Source organism: Vipera berus (assembly GCF_964194415.1).
Source record: "Vipera berus genome assembly, chromosome: Z".
Lineage (NCBI taxonomy): Eukaryota > Metazoa > Chordata > Lepidosauria > Squamata > Viperidae > Vipera > Vipera berus.
The window spans coordinates 30,163,741-30,183,736 of NC_138205.1; the positions used below are offsets into that span (position 1 = coordinate 30,163,741).

The 19,996-nt window shown below is 40.6% G+C and overlaps 1 protein-coding gene across 1 annotated transcript in view; it reads right to left on the reverse strand.

Moving 5' to 3' along the window:
- Positions 1 to 3,657: 3,657 nt before the first annotated feature.
- The window catches only part of CPT1C (carnitine palmitoyltransferase 1C), a 36,234-nt gene continuing 19,895 nt past the window's right edge, over positions 3,658 to 19,996 (reverse strand). Inside the window, exons 9-19 of the mRNA XM_081343234.1 lie at positions 17,502 to 17,586; positions 15,600 to 15,795; positions 13,989 to 14,177; positions 13,153 to 13,258; positions 12,872 to 12,988; positions 11,753 to 11,917; positions 11,197 to 11,331; positions 6,552 to 6,704; positions 5,275 to 5,388; positions 4,987 to 5,079; positions 3,658 to 3,874 (exon numbers count right to left, since the gene is read on the reverse strand). Of these exons, the coding sequence (XP_081199360.1) occupies positions 3,776 to 3,874; positions 4,987 to 5,079; positions 5,275 to 5,388; positions 6,552 to 6,704; positions 11,197 to 11,331; positions 11,753 to 11,917; positions 12,872 to 12,988; positions 13,153 to 13,258; positions 13,989 to 14,177; positions 15,600 to 15,795; positions 17,502 to 17,586 (1,452 nt within the window). The 3' untranslated portion in view covers positions 3,658 to 3,775. The remainder of the gene's footprint in view (positions 3,875 to 4,986; positions 5,080 to 5,274; positions 5,389 to 6,551; positions 6,705 to 11,196; positions 11,332 to 11,752; positions 11,918 to 12,871; positions 12,989 to 13,152; positions 13,259 to 13,988; positions 14,178 to 15,599; positions 15,796 to 17,501; positions 17,587 to 19,996) is intronic.

Here is a 19,996-nt window from a genome sequence, read left to right on the forward strand (position 1 = left end):
AAGATAAATTTAGTTTTGCTCTTTCTTTCCCTTCCAGCTTTTTGTGTCATGGAGCTGAAATTGTCAAGAGAACACCAGCATTTGGCTGGGGCAGGCATTATTTGTTTAATCATTTTATATCCTTGTGCAGCCTTGTAACTAAGCTAGCAGTCTTCAGCAAATTGTTCTTCTATCTTGAAAATGTTTTACTGGGTAAAAAGCTGAGCATAAGCTATTGCAAATCAAACTGAGCTATAATGAGTCTCTTGATAGCCCACAAGTTAAGACCAGTAAAGCAAAGACACCAAAATGGTGGTTCCAGGTATTTCCCTTCCTGAGAGATAAATATGTACTAGGAATGTTACTTGTTGATGTTGACTATAATTAACTGCCAAATGTCAGAAATATGTAAGTTACAGGTACTTGGGTTCATTCAGCTACCATTCATTTATGATAGTGCTAAAAAAAAGTGATTTACTATCATCTTTGCACTTACAACCATTGTGCGTCCCTGTGGTTATGTGATCAAAACTGGGTGCTTTGCAAACAGCATGTATTTAGGACAGTTGCAGTATCCTGGAGAATGGAAATCATGTGAAGGCATAAAATATCATAATATCAGGTGCACCTCACTTAATGACTGCCTCACTTTGTGATGGACAGTCCAGTCCCAATTGTGGCTGTCAGCTGAGGTCTACCTGTATCTGCTGTTCTGGGGATAGAGAGTGAAGCTAAAAGGTGTGTCATTTTAAAAATAAACGGTCAGTTCTCACACCCTATTTGATATCCACTGCCATTTCTCTGTCTATGGTAGCTCATAAATCATCCAAAATATAAAAGTGCATCTTTCTCAATCTTTCATCTGCTTAATAGTTGCTCAACCGTGCACTAAGTTCTAAACTGTACTAGAGTGTTTTGTGTTTTTTTTAAAAAAACTTACTTTCTTGTAGTTGATTATATTGTAAATGAAAGCTTCCTGTTCTTAGTTTCTATGTAATTCACAGTATAACCTTCAAATTTCCAGAAACACAGCAACTGGGCTTTACACATATGCACAATCAACGTTGCTTTAGGTTCTCATTGGCAAATGGTTATCTTTTTTTTACACAGAATCTACTGGGATAGTGGGGTGAGAGAAGACCTGATGTTTTTGCTATCTATTATTAGCCAGCCCTTGTAAGGACTGTCAGATCTATAGGATCCAATGACTCTCAGCTTCAAGCGTTATCGCTAATTAGATCTGAGCCATCAGATCCAAATCTATCCTTTAGTATTTTTTCTATGACTTTGCTTGCTACATCACTTGCTACAGTCACAGGCAATAGCTAGACCGTGTCTTGTGACCCAGTGCACTCAAGCCATCAGGGGACGATAGAATCCCACAGAGGAAGCCCCAGGAGAATGCAGGATGCTTTTCCCTGTGGTACTTTGTTCTCTTAGGACAAACTGCTGACTTTGTTTGCTTTGTGACCCACAGCATCACGATGACAAGTATTGCACATATTATTTCCTTTTCTCTCTTTTCCCCAATGTCCAATTGCTCTGATCAATGGAAACAAGATCTGGAACAGCATTGGAGGCTCATGCACAAAGAGAAACACTTTTCCCCAATGTCCAATTGCTCTGATCAATGGAAACAAGATCTGGAACAGCATTGGAGGCTCATGCACAAAGAGAAACACTGCTGTAAGATTACCCACCTTAAACAAGTATGCCCTGCAGCATGCCATCCAAATGCCAAGCACTGCCCCAATCTAAAAATTTTGCATTCCACACACCAAAGATCTGAAAAACTCCATCTTGCTACGAGCTTTCAGAAGATTGAAGTGCAAAAGCTATTTTTTGGAAGTTGCATGAAATAGTGAGTCTGAATACGTGGGCCTAACACCATCTACTTTTCTAACTGCAGTATGGCAGTGCCCCATTTTTTCCACACACTTTCCCTAATATTTTTTCTTGAATGTTCCATAATTAAGCCATTATATTTACAAAAAATAGCCTTCAGTTAAGATTCCAAATGACAGTTGCAGAAATTATACAAAAGGAAGCCAAAGCTGCTTGCTAAATGTCTGATAAAAGGAAATTTAAAAGAGGCAGTATTAAACACTCTTGCAGCTGAGGGCTCCCTTGAAAACCTCTTGGTTTTCAGACATGCTCCTTGTCACTTTCCAACCTTTCAGTTAACCAAAAGCAAACATTTTTGGTAAGAACTCCCACTCTATAGAGTTTTATTAGCATTTATAATGCTAAGAAATACTAAGATTCCTTTCCCCTACATTGAATTTATTTGATTTTCTATTACCTTAGGCATTAAAGGGTGGGAATGAGGAACTCAGTTCTCAAAAATATTACCCATCATCCTATCTGAAGCATTTTATAAGGACAGAATAATCCATCACAGCCACAGGGACTGAGTCCTTCATATGTGAAGCATGGAATTGGCAGGCAACTAACCACTGAAATGGCTGGAGCACAGGGAGAAGCTGACTGAGGAGGCACAGCTTCAGACTATCCATGTGGGAGCTTGAAACAGAAACCTCGATCAGCTAACCTTCCCACTTTTCCGTTCTAATCCAGCAAAAATTCTTCATCCACAAACAAGTCTTGGTTAGCAATCTTCCCCATCAGATCTTTAGGAAATAAGAAATGTGGGCAGGGTGAATAAGAACTCTTATTTGCCTAGAGATCTGTGGTATTTCATACTCTATAGAATCTAGGCTTTCTAAATCCAAAGGCGAACTCCATTGTGCTTGCAGGGATCTTCAGGACTGGCCCCTGGGCAGGGTTTAGGACCTTCAGGCATGGATCATTGGCCACGCCTCCTCCTCCCACCTCCCGCCTCAGCCCATTTCCCTCCAGCGTTCCTCCTCAGATGGCCCTCCCCCACCCATTCTCCTGGGCCAATGAGCCGCTTGCCCTCTACCCTATGCCCTTCAGCCTGGCCCTTTCCCCAAGGCCCCCTCTGTCCCAGGCCTTTGGCTGCACAGGACAGATAGCCACCAGCCAATCAGGTGACAGGCAGGAAGCCATGATGCTGCAAGGGCAGCTTGCGATGGGCGATGATTTTTTTAAAAAGTACTGTCAGGTTTTGGAGCCTGGCAGCTTTGTCACCAGGACTGGAGGGAGGGGTGGCAGTGGGAGTAACAGCCACCACTGGACCACTGGGGGGGGGCAGATAGGTGAGGGTGGGGGAGAACCAGGAAGGAGGGAGGGGAGCCTCAAGTGGGCTTCACAAAGATAGCTTGGTTGGCAACTCAAATGAAGGAGGGGAGGAGGAACTAGGCCAGCACTCTTCGGGGGGGGGGGAAGAGCAGATGAATGAATGGCAGGGCCTGAACAGCTCTTCCAGGGGGGGGGGAGGGAAACAGCAGGGTGGAGCAAGCAAATGACCTCTCCTGCCTGTTGTTGCCCTGTGCCTGGACTCTGGCCTGGCTCTCTGCTCAGCCCTGCCGTTCACCTGATTTCCCCCAGAAGGAGCTGCGCAGGCCCTGCCGTTCGCCTCCCCCCCCCACCCCACAATGGGCCAGGCTGAAGGGCACAGGGCGGAGGGCAAGGGGCTCATTGGCCTGGGAGAATGGGCGGGGAGAGCCATCTGAGGAGGAACACTGGAGGGAAATGGGCTGAGGTGGGAGAAGGAGGCGTGGCCAACGGTCCGTGCCTGAAGGTTCCATTCTGTCTGAGCATCTCCTCCCCCCTCCCCCATTTCCAAAAATCCCTGCTGATTAGTGAACAGGGAAAAAAAACTCAACATGTGTCATTGATAACTAACTGTACAATCTTGCTGGCTTTTATTCAGTCACTGGCCAGCTGTGGCCTGAGCCAGTTTGTTCACTTGGAAAAGGATCAAGATGTCATTCATGGCTTTCCGGATATTAAACCCAAAACGGTGTGCATCCTGTAGGAAAGAGGAAAGATAAAAAAAATTAGCTAAGAAAATAGAATAGATATACCCATGAAATTTCAAAGCATAGACTTAGCATTACATAGATAAAATAACCAAGCAAGATTCAAATTGTATCATCTAAATAGGGGATGAGCATTAGAAGGAAGACAAACACCTTTATATTTTGTGGCAAGGGTTTCCCCAGACAAACTGACTGGGAATTCTGGAGAGCAGACAGCTAATCCCTAACTATACACCCTAATTGTATGGGTTCCTAATATCTACCAAAACTAGTTGCTTGTGTTTTTGTATTACATATGAACTCACCCCAGTTTGGTTTATTCAACAAATCATGGTTCATCCAAAAGTGAAAGAATCTAGGAGTTTATTTCCAACTTCTTGCTGTCATAAGAAAAGAACACCTATATACTTCAACACCTGTGTGGGAATATAATTTGGATTGCATTCCAGAGGGCCAAGAGACAGCAAAGTTTAGATAGTTTGATTGGGAGAAAGAGAGTTAAGAGGGCTCCTCCCTTGCAATTCTCAGAGTATATTCTTAATGATGCAAGCAGTTGCTTTAGTTTGGCAAAATTTCTTGCTGTAGGTGAGGAACAATAAAGGAAACTGCTCAGAAGAAATCCTGTGTTGTTCTTGAGGCCTGAGGGCACATGACATTTAACATGCATCACTACAGCCCTTCTAGAAAACTCAGGCAACAATGGGAAAACAGCTCATGAAATAATTGATTCTGGGGGAAAAAACAAGTCATGAACTCAGCAAGAGAATAGTAGTTGATTAGGTAGCAACAAGCAAGCTCAGCACCTATAATGACCATGATAAATCTGGCATTTGCCACTGCATACTGTATTTATCTCTCAACATTTATAGTTGAGACAGATAATTGCATATCTACAACATTACAGTCTTTTAAATCTTTTGTCTAAAACTAAACTGCATTTTCCCTTGGTACTCAAGTGGCAGAGGGCTGGGGGCATGAGACTATAACCATTATCTACATACACCATTGATGCCATACTCAATATCTTATTCCCCAATACATCATCCTATTCCCCAATACATCATCATCTCCCCTGCTAGGAAAACCATTAGTCCAGACTCACTGTCCCTTGGCCGGAGAATTTGCATGACACGTGGAAATTGATGAGATCTTCACCGACAATGATGTAAGATACTCCATATCCATTATCATCAACCTTTCCATTGGCACAGAAGAAAAAGCAACATGAGGTAGGACTTTTGCTTCCAAAGCCCCACTATTTTCCATAGCAAACAAGCATTCTTAGTGAATCCAGGATTCCTGGGTTTCATAAATAGGCATCCCCTCCAACTTTAAATTAACCATGTTCCATTTTCCCTCAAGAAAATCCAGGAATTTTGGTACTGCTTACCGGTCCAAATCCACCACCACAAGAAATATAGTCAGGATTATTCTGAAGGTCAAACAGTTCTATCTGCTGAATGGGAGTCTGACTAGTAGAGAGTCTCCATGGTTCAGATAATACCTGACAAAAGAGGAAAGAAACCAGGGAATAAGCAGGGAGCTCTACTATCATTGACTTTTAATCTGTACTCCATAGCTCATTTATCCAGTATAGAGTTTCAAAGAAATTATAGAGATTAGAAATTAAAGACAGAGAAAACATGTTTTAGAAACATGTTCAGCCCCAAATTCGCTATAAAAATCAACATTCATCCAAAGATGAAGTTTAGTCCATACTGAATTATTGTGAATATATAATCAAAAGATAACATTTGGAAATAAGGTAGAATGGGTTCTAACTTAATATAAGAGAACTTGACAGATTTGGACATTCTAAGCTGAAAAAGGATGTTTAGATACTTATAGTTAAAATAGTTCCCAGATTCTAGTGGATTTAAGAAAATATACATAGATCAAACCAGTCATCCAGGTAGATTAGGAAATCTTCAAATTGATGGTTGTCTCTTTTAAAGGGAAATTAACACTTTTCCAGCAATAAATATCATTAACTCTACATGTTTCAAAAACACAGAAACACAGTACTAAAAACAAATAAAATCAGTTGAAATCCTTCATTCTCACTGCTGAAAAAATATACGGCAGTTATATTTTAATATAGAAATTTAAAGCTCCAAACAAGCAACTAGAATGCGATATTTGATTAATTAATCATGACTAGATGAATAACAATCCAGCAGAGCTGCTTTACATTTTTAAAAATCCAGCAGATAAAATATTTTGACACATGGCATTCACAATGAGTCAAACGAACCTTGAGCTTTAAAACAAAACCTTCATACTTCTGGCTGAATTCACTTCCTTTAGTGACAAAAATACAAATACCTATTTTAAGGGGGAAACAACCTTGACCATACTTATAGGAAGTTCTATCTCCAGAAATAGAAATGTGTTTTTTGTTTTTGTTTAAACAGCTAATAGATCTATTTCAACATATATATAAGATGAATATAAAATCTGAAGAGAATTGATTATTGCAATATCATCTTATGTATCCTTTTTATCAATTTAGTTTCAGATGAACTGAATCCTTCTATTTTTGCCTCATTGGACAAAAACCTGCAAGATTCAAGATATAACCTGGGAGAAAAAATGACTTATTTTTCCAATTTTTCACCTCACTTTCAGAGAATAATTGATTTGGGGAACTATGCCAGCAGAGTTTACCTCACGCAGGAAAGGAGAATCCAGGCCAAGGTATTTTGAGACAACATAGAGGCAGAAAAGATGCCTATCGATGCCAGAACCTATCATGGCTTCCCGATAAAGATTCTGGTGTTTCTCAGCTGCTACTCGGAAGAGGCGTAATCTTGAACTATCCTGGAAAGAGAAATTGATTTGGCATCATTTAACAGGTTTTACTGTAGATCTTCATATTCTACACCCCCTTGAATATTCCTGCAAATCTGTCTAGGACAAGGGTCAGCAACCTGAAACAGTGAAAGAGCCACTCGGAACCGGTTCCCTCACAAAAGGAAAAACTGGGAGCCGCAAAAATGTGTGCGCATGCATGTACATGCGTGCATGTGCAGAACAGGGTTTGACTGAAGAGTGGAGCCAAGGCGAGATATGCACCTACCCTGCATATTTGAATTGATTGGTTGAACTTTTTTAGTCCCACTTTTTTTTTTGGATTGCACATGACAGAGGACTGGGAGCCGCAGGAGACGGCTGAAAGAGCTGCATGCGGCTCCGGAGCCACGGGTTGCAGACCTGTGGTCTAGGAGGATCAGACTCCACATATCTGCTACCTAAACTTTTAGATTTTTCTTCACCTTATCAGGTGGTCCAGTGGATGGCAATTAAGGACAAGGAATTTTCAGTGGTGGTACTGCATATCTGAAATGGCTTCCCTATCAAGGATCTACTTTCTTGTTCTATTAGTCCTCCCCCCCATTGCTAAAATAAAGGCTTTTACCTCTTGACTTTTTAAGACAGTGTTTCTTAAACCTATTAAGTTTTATTATATAGTTATTGTTTTAAAAAAATGTACTTAATTTTCAAGATATAAATGAGACTTTCAGGGAGGGTATGATAAACTTCTATTCACTTAGGGAAATTGCCTATCCATCATCACAATGTATTATAGACCTTCAGAATGACAAGATTGCAAAGTGTTCATTGGGTGAGTTTATCTACAGCTCTGAACAAAAGAAAAAATAATTGTAAGGTATGCTGTTTAAATAAACAGCAAAAAGTGATATAAGCTTGTTCTATGAGAAATATAAGTAGATTAGCTATTCTGAATATTGCAAATAAAAAGATAAGTAATGATTTTAGAAACTGGAACTAGAAGGGACTATAAATTTTAAACAACAGAAAAAAAATATAAGCCTGTACTTGATGTCGGTTAAGACTGGGACTTACAAGACAGCAGGAAATTTTATAACATTGGAAATATTATGGGAAGCCTTTGAAGAATTAAACCAGAAGTTAGTAACCATAATATCAACAGTTCCAGCAATGATGTCTCTTTCTTTGGATAGATTATGTCTAAAATATGTTAATGAGGAAATGTCAGCTGTCAAATTTTATCTGACAAGACAGAGAAAGTATTGAAAATGGAACTACAAATGACAGCTCAGGAAAATAATGTGGAAAAGGATTGAAGAAAGAAAAAAGAAAATGGCTGAAGTTTTAAAAATAAAAAGGAAAATAGAAATGTTGAATCAAGAAAATGATCTAGAAAATTTTTTATAGCATCTACAAGAGACTTGTTAAAGCCTTGAAGAAATCTATGCAATGAGATAAAAAAGTATTGAAGGGAAATCAAATCCTATGACAATACTTAATTGAGTCAAAAATTAAGATTGTTAAAGTAAAAGGAAGGAATATCAAGTTAGTTTTTCAGATGTAAGTTAAAATAAGGCATTTTTATTTGCCAGAACATTTTTTAAGGATGTCATCCAAGTCATGACTGTCGCAAAGATGCTTATCAAAAGGAAAATGGACTTTCTTGTTTTTTTCTCCTTGAAAACATTTCACTTCTCATCTAAGAAGCGAAATGTTTTCAAGGAAAAAACCCAAAAAAGCCCATTTGCCTTTTGAAAAGTGCCCCTGGGACATTCTTATGGAGTTTTTGTTGATACCAGAATGGAAAAATTGATGTTTTATGGATTTGCTTATAGATCAGGGATGATATATGGGATGAAGAGATGCATGTTTTTCTTATAAGAGGTGAAGACTTATTAAAATGTGTTATACTTATAATGAAGATTTGAAGTCCTTCTTTATATATTTATTTTCTTTTTCCTTATTATTTTTCTTTTTTCTTGCAATTTCTCCTTTTTTTCTATTCTTTTCGTTCTCCACATTTAATTTGTATTAGTTTTTAATTGAATTTTTCAATAAAGTATATATATGTGTATGTATGTGTGCATTTATAAAAATTTCCTTCGCACCCCTAGGGGCAATATGTGTCTTCCTCAGTCTTGGGTCTTCTACCACTACTAGGACAACTTTGGTTTCATTTTCCAGATCCACCCTAGTTCCTCCATCAGGTCCTGCTGCCTCTCCAGCTTGTCATGCTCCTTTCTAATGTTATAAATGGCATGGGTCCGGATTATTTATGGGAGTACCTTTTGCCGGCGTTAACTCCCCATCATCCTGTGCGCTCCCACAGAGAGGGCCTCCTCAGGGTGCCGTCGGTCAGAGAATGTCGACTGGCGACCCCCAGGGGGAGAGCATTCTCTGTGGGCGCGCCTGCCCTGTTGAGCTCCGGATGGCTCCCGACCTTCGCTCTTTCCGCCGCGACCTGAAGACTTGGCTATTTGAACTTGCCGGCCTGGACTGAGGGACTGGGATTTTAGATTTTAAAGTTTAGATTTTAGAACGTGTTTTATTGTTTAGGGCTACTTGGTTTAATTTGTTTTAATTTTTGTATATTATGTGTTGTATATAGTGTTTTAATTGCCCTGTACACCACCCCGAGTCCTTCGGGAGAGGGGCAGTATATAAATCCAAATAATAAATAAATAAATAAATAATGACTTGGCACTGCTACATCTATCACTCTGTCTTCTAACCCTTTTCTACTATCACAATTGATAGCAGACCAGGACCATTTGATTGATTGATCAATACCTGCCTGTCCATCTGCATCTGGATCTTAGCCCTGTCCTTCTCTATGAACTCTGTAACGGAGGGGATGGCAGTGGCATTCCAGCTTCAAGTGTTACTTACACAATTGTTCTTTGGGACCTTCTTGAGTGTGGATGTAATGTGTGTTGGTCCATATGAAGTTATGAGAACAGCTTCCTCTTCACTATGTTGAAGGATTGGGTGATTAGCTGTTTCTCAGTGTGGAGATTTTACTTCATCGATAGTTTCCCTATATATTTATATATCTGCTCTCATTAGGTCTACTGTATTATGTCTAGTATTACATTAATTATAGGTTCTCTTGTCTTGTTCATGTCTGATTTATTCCAGTAGCCCACTTATTGTCAGATTGCCCTGATTCCCCAACATCAACATGAACCTCGTTAATCCAGGCTGTCATGACTCTTTTAGTTCTTGTCATTCTCATATCCAAGATAGGCAGATGAAACATTAGGTGGTTTTTGCCCGAGGACCCCTACTGACAAGGTAAGTACCAGCCAGTATTTGAACCCTAGTTCCCCATATCAAAGTGCAGAGCCAAAACCATTAGACAATCTAGCTGTCAAACTGATTTGCGCTTTCACCTATATTATGCTTTGCTCACAGCTCGATAAAGAAAAGGGAGGAGGTGGGATGGAATGCAAGGTTGCGGGGAATTGCATCTGAGCATCATTAGTTCCCGTCAGACAGTGATCCAACTCAAAGACACATTGAGCAGGCGGACTAGCGTGGCTCTCTGGTTCCCGTAACAAAATAAACAGAAGTGATTGGTGGACATCATGGATTGTGGGTGGCCCATAGGAAAAGGGGTGGATTAACTATGTTAGCTTTTGCATGGGAAACCCAGAGCTGGTTTCACTTCATCTGTGCCGATATGGTTTATTCAGTAAAGTTTACACTCTTGGTAAAATAATGTCCCAGGAGTTTCTTTTTCTGGATCCACCAACTGGACCTTAGCCATTTTTATTCATATGAAAACCTCCATTCATGGCATAAGCCTTGAAACAGAATCCTTTTTGAACTGTGAATTTGCAATGGTAAAGTGTTCCCTTGTCAAAGAGTATATTTTGGGGTGGGGGTGGGGCAGAATAGCATTGCCAAGGTTGAGACAACAATGGGCAGGATGCCATCAATACATTAATTGCATGCTTGTACTCTCACACATCTCTCTCCCTCTCTCTCCCTCCCTCCCTCCTACCTCCTTTCCCTGTAGGAAAGATCAAGGAATGGGAAGAGGTGATATAAACAGATACTCAGCAAGGGAGCAAAGAAAAGATGTGTGCTGTATTTAGAAGACCTCAAAGATATACGGTCTCAAGTCTGTCCTCAATGGAGCAGCCCTAAAGCTATATTTCTTCCTCTTCCCTCATTGTTTTCTTCTTTTTCTTCATAATCCCCTTGCCATTAGATTATTATGCAATCTCCATTGCCGTCATTAAGTGAATTTCTCCAGTTGTTACCAGAGGATCCAAGACATTTCTCCCAACCCTGGCCCTCAGTAAGGGGAGGAACTGCCTCCAACTCTCCCATTTCCCCTCCATCTTTGTCCTTTTGGCTGTAATTGAACAATCACTGAACAATTGGTCATAAATCGAGGGATACCTGTTGCAGCATCAAACGTGACCCTCTCATTTGTAATGTAGTGTTATAAATTATTATATATCTCATTGACGTTCCCAAAAACCATTCTCACTAGCACATCAGAACTCACAGTTTGAGCAGGATCCATCACTGCCTTCACAAAGTTGCAAGATTCAATGGTGCAGGAACGGACTGTTTCTGTTCGGCCTTCCCGGAAAAGACGAGTCATAGATGCTTCATAAGTGAGACAGAACTTGTTCATGTCCTAGAACAGCAAGAGGAGGACGTATAGACTAACAAGAAAGAGTTCTCTATTTGAGTATTGTTCTTGGAAATTAAGCATAGTAAAAAGTTGATGCCATGGAGGTGGAAAAATTCAGCCTCTTGGATCAGAGAAGTCAAAATGTTCTGCTGGAAGCATGAATCCAAGGTATTCTGTTAACAAAATTCAGATTACAAGAACCCTGAACAAGCTTGAAACAGAATAAGTCCAATTCATTTCTTCTATATAAATGCAATCAAAATTACTACTTATTCTGCTATAAGAAAAAAAGTTCTTCAATTATTTTCTCCAATAATTCCCTAATTATAATGTTTTGAAATCAGCAAGATAATATTTATGATCTTAACCCAGTTGCACTTAACCAAACTGTTAATCAACACAATTGGTTAATCAAGCATCTTACCCGAAAATGTGCTAGTTGAAGGGCAAGCTGGATGAAGGCATCTGGACTAGTGCGGCACTTCTTGATGTGGCCTTTGCCAAAGTCCTTAAAGGTAAAGACGTGAAAATCAACGTCACTGGCCAAAGCATGGGCCAAAATAAAGGACTGCAAGATCACCTCTTGGCACTGTCAAGAATAAGAAACAGAAATTATTAGCAAAGCATAGAGCAGATGTCATGGGAAACTCAAGTTTTCCCTTATTTCTAATTCCTTTCCAATAGCTCAATTTTGTCTAAAGAGTTTACTATCTTTAGTCTTCAGAAGAGTCTTCAGAAGAGGTAAGTAATCAACCAGCAACAGGCAAAGTGCTTATACCCTATATATTGTATTTAATATATTGTGAACTGCGTAGAGTGACTGTAGAGTGAAGCAGCTTCAAATCAATAGTAATAATAATAATGAGGTTGCTGTTGTTGTTGTTGATGATGATATGGGCAATCCATAGGCAACATGTATATCCCAGATTTCTTCTCTTTTTTTTTGCAATCCTTAAAGTGTCCAAACTCCAGACCATTAAATCTAGCAGTAAACCATCAAATTGCAAAAGCAGGTTTACCTCTAATATTATAAAGAAAATACATTGTTTAAGATTTTAATAAATTACTTAACTTGGTTACTGAATTAACCCATGTTTTGTGTTAATTGAATCATACATTGATCCATGAGCTAGGTTTACCCACAATTAACAAAGCTTAGCATATTGTGCAAACTTAACTGAAAGGCTTTTAACTAATTTAATAAATTTTCAATTAGCATTGTTGAAGAGAGACAGCAAATAGATGCAACCAAAATAAAGGCCATTCCCAGATATTAAAAAGGCCCCTATAATTCCTCCCATAATAGTCATATCTATGCCTATATATATTGACATTTCCTTATTTCATTGAGGGCACTTCCATGAATAAACACTATCCTATTACAACCCAGTTGACATACCATTTTCTCTCCCTGTATGTGTGTATGCATGTGTGTGTGTATGTGGTGTGTGTGAGAGAGACAAACAGAGGAGGAGAGAGAGAAGAGAGGGAGGCGGGGGGAGAGAGACAGAGAGCTTTTATCTTCACCAGAACTTGAGCTTACCTCTGGCGATATTTCCCACTCCAGTTTTTGGGGTGGAGGGACACTGGGGTCCATCTCTCCTTTGCAGTTCCCATCATCATCATATCCTAGCTGGAATGAATCCGTGGCAAGGGTGTACTGTGAAAAAAGGGCACCCAAGAGAAAGCTCAATTGCTTTGATTCCCTTGCTGCATCCTTTGCACTGAGCTAGCCCCACTCATTCCCTACACCAAGAGAATCCAAGTGTATTTCACCACTCCCTCCCGCCAATCCTATGCTGGAGAACTCAACTGGAACTTTACCTCCCAAAGATGTCCAACTATAGGTGCATCTGCCCAGGAGTGTTCTGCATTGATTCCAGCTTTCCCGTTGCGATAAACAATCAGGTTGAAAGATTTGTCAAACCACCTGTGAGAAAAGAGCCTTGGTGGAGCAGTGGGCTAATGCCTCCTTAAGTAACACCAGCTGCCTGCAATTAGTGCAGGTTCGCATCCCACCAGGCTCAAGGTTGACTCAGCCTTCCATCCTTCCGAGGTAGGTAAAATGAGGACCCAGATTGTTGGGGGCAATAAGCTGACTTTGTAATAATGCCGCTTGGGGTGTGTGTGTGAAAGCCCTAATAAGCAGGCATATACATAGAATGAAGGCTACTGCTAAGCTTGTAAGCCGCCCTGAGTCTTCGGAGAAGGGCGGGATATAAATGGAATTAAAATAAATAAATAAATAAATAAAAGAGCGGCATCCTCTTTTCCATACGCTGCTCCCTATTCTTCTCTTTTTCAAAGATACACACGTAGAGATGCATGCCTCCAAAATTTGTTTCAGGGGCCTGGCATTAGAGCGTGTCATGACAATCTCTTGCACTTCAAAAAGTTCCCTTCCTACCACTGATACTGGTGGAATGCTTACTGGCATACAAGGAGCATAACAGGGCTCTGTGAAGGGCATTCACAGCCAGCAGAAAATTATTTGGAAAACAAAACAAGGCCTCATGGGAAAAGCGATTATATTTTTTTTTAGTATGAAGGAAGTGATATTTCGGCACAACCTCTCTGTTCAACAAATGTGAGGAATATGTGACCCATATGACTTCTGGTGTATAATCTTTGCAGGTTGGTTGCATAGAGGATATACTTACCTGTCACAGCAATGTCCGTGTAGCAAGGATTTTGCATAGACGTCCAACGCCTGACCTGGATTGGGCCCTCGCAGGCCCTGTTCACTTGTGTCAAGAGTGAGAAAGAAAGCAGCTTTCTCAATGATATTCAGGGACTCCTTGTTAATCCCAGACTGGAAGTAGGTGTTGCGGGCCCTGGCCCAGGAATCTCTACAAAGAACATTAAGCCATCAGAGTTAGGAGATGTGGCTTATTATGGATATCCCAATCCGAAAAAGTAACTTCTGACTTTGATGAGAACGGTGATCATTTTCCTAATTCTAACACAGCCTGTTTCATATTAAAGAAGGACCCACTGCAAGTCTGCATGGACCCATATTAAAGAAGGACCCACTGCATGGACTTGTATCTCTTTTTGCTTCATAAGCAGCAACAGCCAAAAGATGCAAAGAAAAGACTATTTCAACTCCTAAGACCAGTTCTTATGGCAGGGCTAAGGAAAAGAACAACTGATTCTTTCTAAGTCCAACTTTGGTTTTCCTCCGGAAGGAGGAAAGGTAGGTATGGAGATGGTAGAGATCCCAAAGGGAGCAAGGCTATAGAGTTCACTCGCTCTTTTGTACCATCTCTTTGCCATTCCTCTCTCTTGTTCTACCAATGTCCATGAACCACCTTAAGTCTGTGAGTTGCATGGCATCAGAATGAGGATCACAACAGGCTAAAGGACTCCGAGTGACTGTTCTTTATTTTATTCAGAAGGAGGGAAAGATGAAAAAGGATGAGCATGTCTTAAGCGCTAGGGTCTTCACTGTCTCTCAGTGAATGGAGGGTGCCAGAGGCTTCTGAGACGCATGGGAGTTGCCCTCCTGAAATGGGCAGGGCTACCTAGGACAGAGGACAGTGCAAACCAGATGAGCAAGGTACTCCTTAAATAAAAAAGTTAAAAGTACACTCAAATATATGGATGTATCCACATAGCAGGGAGCAAAAGTAAAGGACAGCATAAAGAAGTGGCAGAGCACAGCAGGGCACGAAGGGACAGGGAAGCAAGGCAGTGACAGGCAGCATAGCATGATGGTACGGCAGGATAGCTAACGGCAGAGTGGAGAAGCAGGGTGACTAATGGGAGGCTACACCACACAACTCCCACTGTACATCAACATCAGGGATTGCCGGCTGGCGGCCCCCAGGGGGAGAGCATTCTCTGTGGGCGCGCCAGCCCTTTGGAATCAACTGCCTGTTGAGCTCCAGACAGCTCCCGACCTTCGCTCTTTCCGCCGTGACCTGAAGACTTGGTTGTTTGAACAAGCCGGTCTGGACTAAGGGTTTGAGTTTATTTTAACTATTTATTGTTAGGGCCAATTAATTTAATTTTCTTTTTAGCTTTTGTATGTTGCATTTTATTGCCCTGTACACCACCCTGAGTCCTTTGGGAGAAGGGCGGTATAGAAATTTAATAAAATAAATAAATAAATAAACACCAACCTCCTGGGACACACTTGAATTTCGGTCTGAACTTATTTTCTTCAACCCCATGGAATGAAAAGGAGCTTAGTGCAAATCAGCCCATCTGTCAGCTGCAACAGGTCCAACTTACTGAAAGGCTGGATTAAAGACAGGTCAGCCTCTCACCTTTCACCTGCAGTCATTGAAGGCAATTTCTCCTCCCCAGGCAGAGGGGGTGTAGGGTCACAAAGGATAGCTTCAAACTGTGCCTGAAGTTCACAGGGCTCCAGCAGCTTCCCCTTGTAATACAACGCTACTCGAAATAAGCGTCCCGCATGGTATACTGCAATGTGATCACTGTCTTGCAGATGTTGGATCTTATCTGGGTAGCAAGGACATAAACAAAATAAAAACTCTGCTGGATCTCAGTCAATGCATAGGCAGCCTACTCTCTTGCCTCCTCCCACAGGAGCTCCCCAAGGAAAAGGGGGAATCATAACTCAGTGAAAGGTTGTGTCCTGTACCATAATTCAAATTTATCTCTTACCCCAGACCACAGGTCTGCAACCCGCGGCTCCGGAGCCGCATGCGGCTCTTTCAGCCGTCTCCTGCAGCTCCCGGTCCTCTGCCATGTGCAGTCCCCCCCAAAAAAAAGTGGGACTAAAAAAGTTCAACCAATCAATTCAAATATGCAGGGTAGGTGCATATCTCGCCTTGGCTCCACTCTTCAGTCAAACCCTGTTCTGTGCATGTGCGCATGTACGTGCATGTGCACATATTTTTTGCGGCTCCCAGTTTTTCCTTTTGTGAGGGAACCGGTTCCGAGTGGCTCTTTCACTGTTTCAGGTTGCTGACCCCTGCCCCAGACCAATATTTCTGATTTTAATAAAGTAGTACCAGGTCAAGCACCTTATATTCAAGCAATTACAGCAAACGTACACTTTCTCTGATGCCAAATTCTCAGAAAGTGAAATGTTGGGATATCCAAAATTTCCAGCCAGCAAAATATGAGTGGAAATTCTTATACATCTAAAGTGCATCAACTATGGAAAGCTGCAGTAGTCAAAAGATTAATAAAAGAAGGCTGCACACAATCAGCGTGAGCTGAAACAAAATGGCCATTTTTCTCTTCGCAGCTCTGTGTACAAGACCTGTGTACACGCCCTCAATCTTTTAATATTGTTGGGGGGGGGATTTTTTGCAATACTTAGAGCCTCTTTACAACCATAGTTGCTGGAAATTGTTGGCAATTTTTTTTCCATATTGGACATTGCCATACAATTTTCTCAGGCATCTTCACTACCCTAGTCAGAAGATTCTGAGCAGTTTACTATTGATGCAATAGTCAGATTAAAACAATACACAAATCTAACAACAGTTGGATCTCAGTGCTTAAACTAAGTAACCTTAATTTAAAAATCTTAGAAGCCCACAAATAAATAATCAAAATCCAAAAGAAAAAAAAAGGAAAATACTAGAGACATTGACTTTGCACCATTGTGTTCTGCCTACTTCAGCTTTTCTCTTATCAATTTATAATTGATAAGTTTTATATAATTAGTTTTAATTTTTAATACGTATCAATTACTATGGGCATAGTTGTTTAATCACTTTTAATTTTTGTATCCTGTTTTTTATTATGTATTGCCCTGTTCACCGCCCTGAGTCCTTCGGGAGAAGGGCGGTATACAAATTAAATTATTAAATTAAATTAAATTAAATTTAGGGGGGCTACCAAGTACTAACAGATTGCCCACTCCTAATTAAGGACGCACTAAAAACCTGGTTGAGGGCCCGGGTTTTGAACACCAAAAAGAAGCAATTAAGAATCCTCCCCTGGTATGCTAACCAAGATTGGTTCTCTACAAGTCTTATCAAACAGACCTTTGAGAGGTTTAGACCCATCCTTCTCTTTATAAGTTCCATTCTTTACATCTAGACAAGCATAGGTTCCTCACCCTACTTTAAAATAAAACGTGGCTGCAGGACAAGGCATGTAGAAAAGAAGTCCATTCACCCCTGCAATTCACAGGACAGTGTGCAGGTATTTGTTGGGAAAGGAGGGCAAGGCGTGCAAAAGCATCCTACCTCCCTGCAGGCCGGGCACACGGGTTGTATTAAACATGCGTTCATACTGAGCTGAGCACGTTGGCAGGCAACCCTGGATCAGCATCTGAGAAGCAAAGGGAAGCAAGAAAAAAGGAAGAAACAGAGAGACCGAAGGAATAATCAAGAAGATTTGCCTGCCATGAAGCTTTGAAAGAAGTAAAAAAGAACCCAAGGAGATTTTTTTTCTTCCTCCTAGCAACATTAATAGTCCTGCCAAGAAAAGAACCCAATGGGTAGGCCAAGCTCCAAAGGTGACTCCAGTTCTGATTTCATGAATATGTGGGAGTTATCCATGTTGACAAGAGCAAGAAGGGATACCAGATTTTTTTTTAAAGACAGCGACTGATTGCCAACTTGGTACCTTAGAATGACTTCTATCATCCAATAGGAGGTAGACTGCAATAGCTACCATCATTCCTGGCCAAATAAGACTGTGCTACTGGAGATGATGAAAGTTGTTGACACAACACTCACAGAAGGCACCAAGTTGTCAAAGGATGGTTAAGACGGAGGGATTTAGAGAATTATGGGTAAGTCCTGAAATCATAGAATGCAACATTGAAGATAAGGACCAGAAAACCCAGCAAAAGACCCCACAGAGGAGATTCATCTTGCAAAAGTCTCCCATAGCCAGATGTGAGAAGGAGATTGTTTCTCAGGGTCTTCTAGTTCACTTACCCTGCCCCATTCCAGGCAACCGGGTGCTGTTGAAGAGGCGCTGCCACTGGGCCGAACAGAGGGGGATGAAGGAATTAGGGAGCATGCTCTGATATCAGGTGACAAGGAACCCCAAGATTAGATGGGGAGAAGAAAGCCAAACAGGGAAGAGATTTATTGTTGTTATCTTTAATATACTCTGTGAGCCTAGAACATTTAAAGAACTTTTAAAATCAAGGCATAAATAAATGCAGTAAGCAAAAAGCCCAATGATCAAACTTGTAGAAAGATCATTGAGAAAAAGAAGCATGACATCACCTGGACTTTACAATGTAGCTGGCAATGCTATTTTGCATTTAATGAACAAGGCAAAGCTACCTGTACACTTAAACTGGTATAATACTCGGCCGACAGATATTAGGATAGGCCCATTTTCATTCCCTTTTAGCTTTTCTGCTCTTTTCTTTGCTGCAGACTTTCAAAGAACCAATTAGGTATTTGAACCCTGAGTTGCACTTAAGACAAACTCAAATCAGTAGCGATGCGGTGAATACAGGATCTGATCTCCCGGTTTGGTTTCCCATATTTTGTTTTGTTTATACTTCAAATGAACTGCAGAAATATCAGTGCAGAGTAGCTCCTGCCCCCACAGAAGGAGAAAATACTAATTCATATAGAATTATTCTGCATGTATTGCTTGCCCTGGAGCAATAACAAAGCAGTTTAGATCTAGAAAAAGAACTACTGTCCTCATCAGAACTGGAATATCATACAATCGTTTTGACATTAAAAAAACATTAAAAATAAGTAGCATAAACACGTATTATCATTTTACCCCTTGGATCAGGAAGGCTAAGAGTCAAATTGATGTTTATCCATGAATTTCACTGAGATCCTTTGCAAATAATTGGCCTGATTAGCATGTGAAATTAAACCATAGTCTATCTTTAGTTATTAGTGATTATTTAGTGATTAGAATATGCAAATGTGGCTATTCTTTTTCCAGGGCACCAACATACCCCAGAAGTTCCTTAATATGAGTTCTAGAAGAAAATGTGGGATTTGTTGTGACTATTGCTTGCACCACGGTGCTGGTTCTTTCTCTACCTCTACTTCCCCTTTGTCTACTCTAAGCCAATGAAAAATGTTCAGTGATGTACTACATAAATGACATGGTTAGTATGTCATTACCATTAGTTTATAAGTTCTTCCACTAGACTGATCATAAGGACAAAACTTATCAAACAGTATGAGAAACACGCCCATATTTTTAAAAGATAAAACTGAAATACCTTTCAGAAAAAGCAGCTTTTTCTAACCTAGCATGTGTTTGAGACTATAATTTCCAAAACTTAACAAGTTTTGGATTATGAGCGTTGTAGTTCAATTCATCTGGAGATTCCCAGTTTGGGAAAGGCTGCTTTACAAAGTGAAATGGGCAAGCTTGGAATACATTAAGAAATTGCCATGCTTTTACTCCTTTTTCCTTTCTGCAAGTGGAAAGCAAACACACATAAATTCTTGACTTATGACCATTCATTTAGCAACCATTCAAAGTTATGCCCATGCTAAAAATAGTTTGGTTCTCATGCTTATGACTGGTCCTCACAAACGTATGACCACTGCAGTGTCCCCATGGTGACGTGATCAAAATTCAGATGCTTGGTAACAGGCCTGTATTTATGAGAGTTGTGGCACTCTGGGTTCATGTGATCGCCGTTTGTGTCCTTCTCAGCTGGCTTCCAACTAGTACATACATAGAATGAAGGCTACTGCTAAGCTTGTAAGCCGCCCTGAGTCTTCGGAGAAGGGCGGGA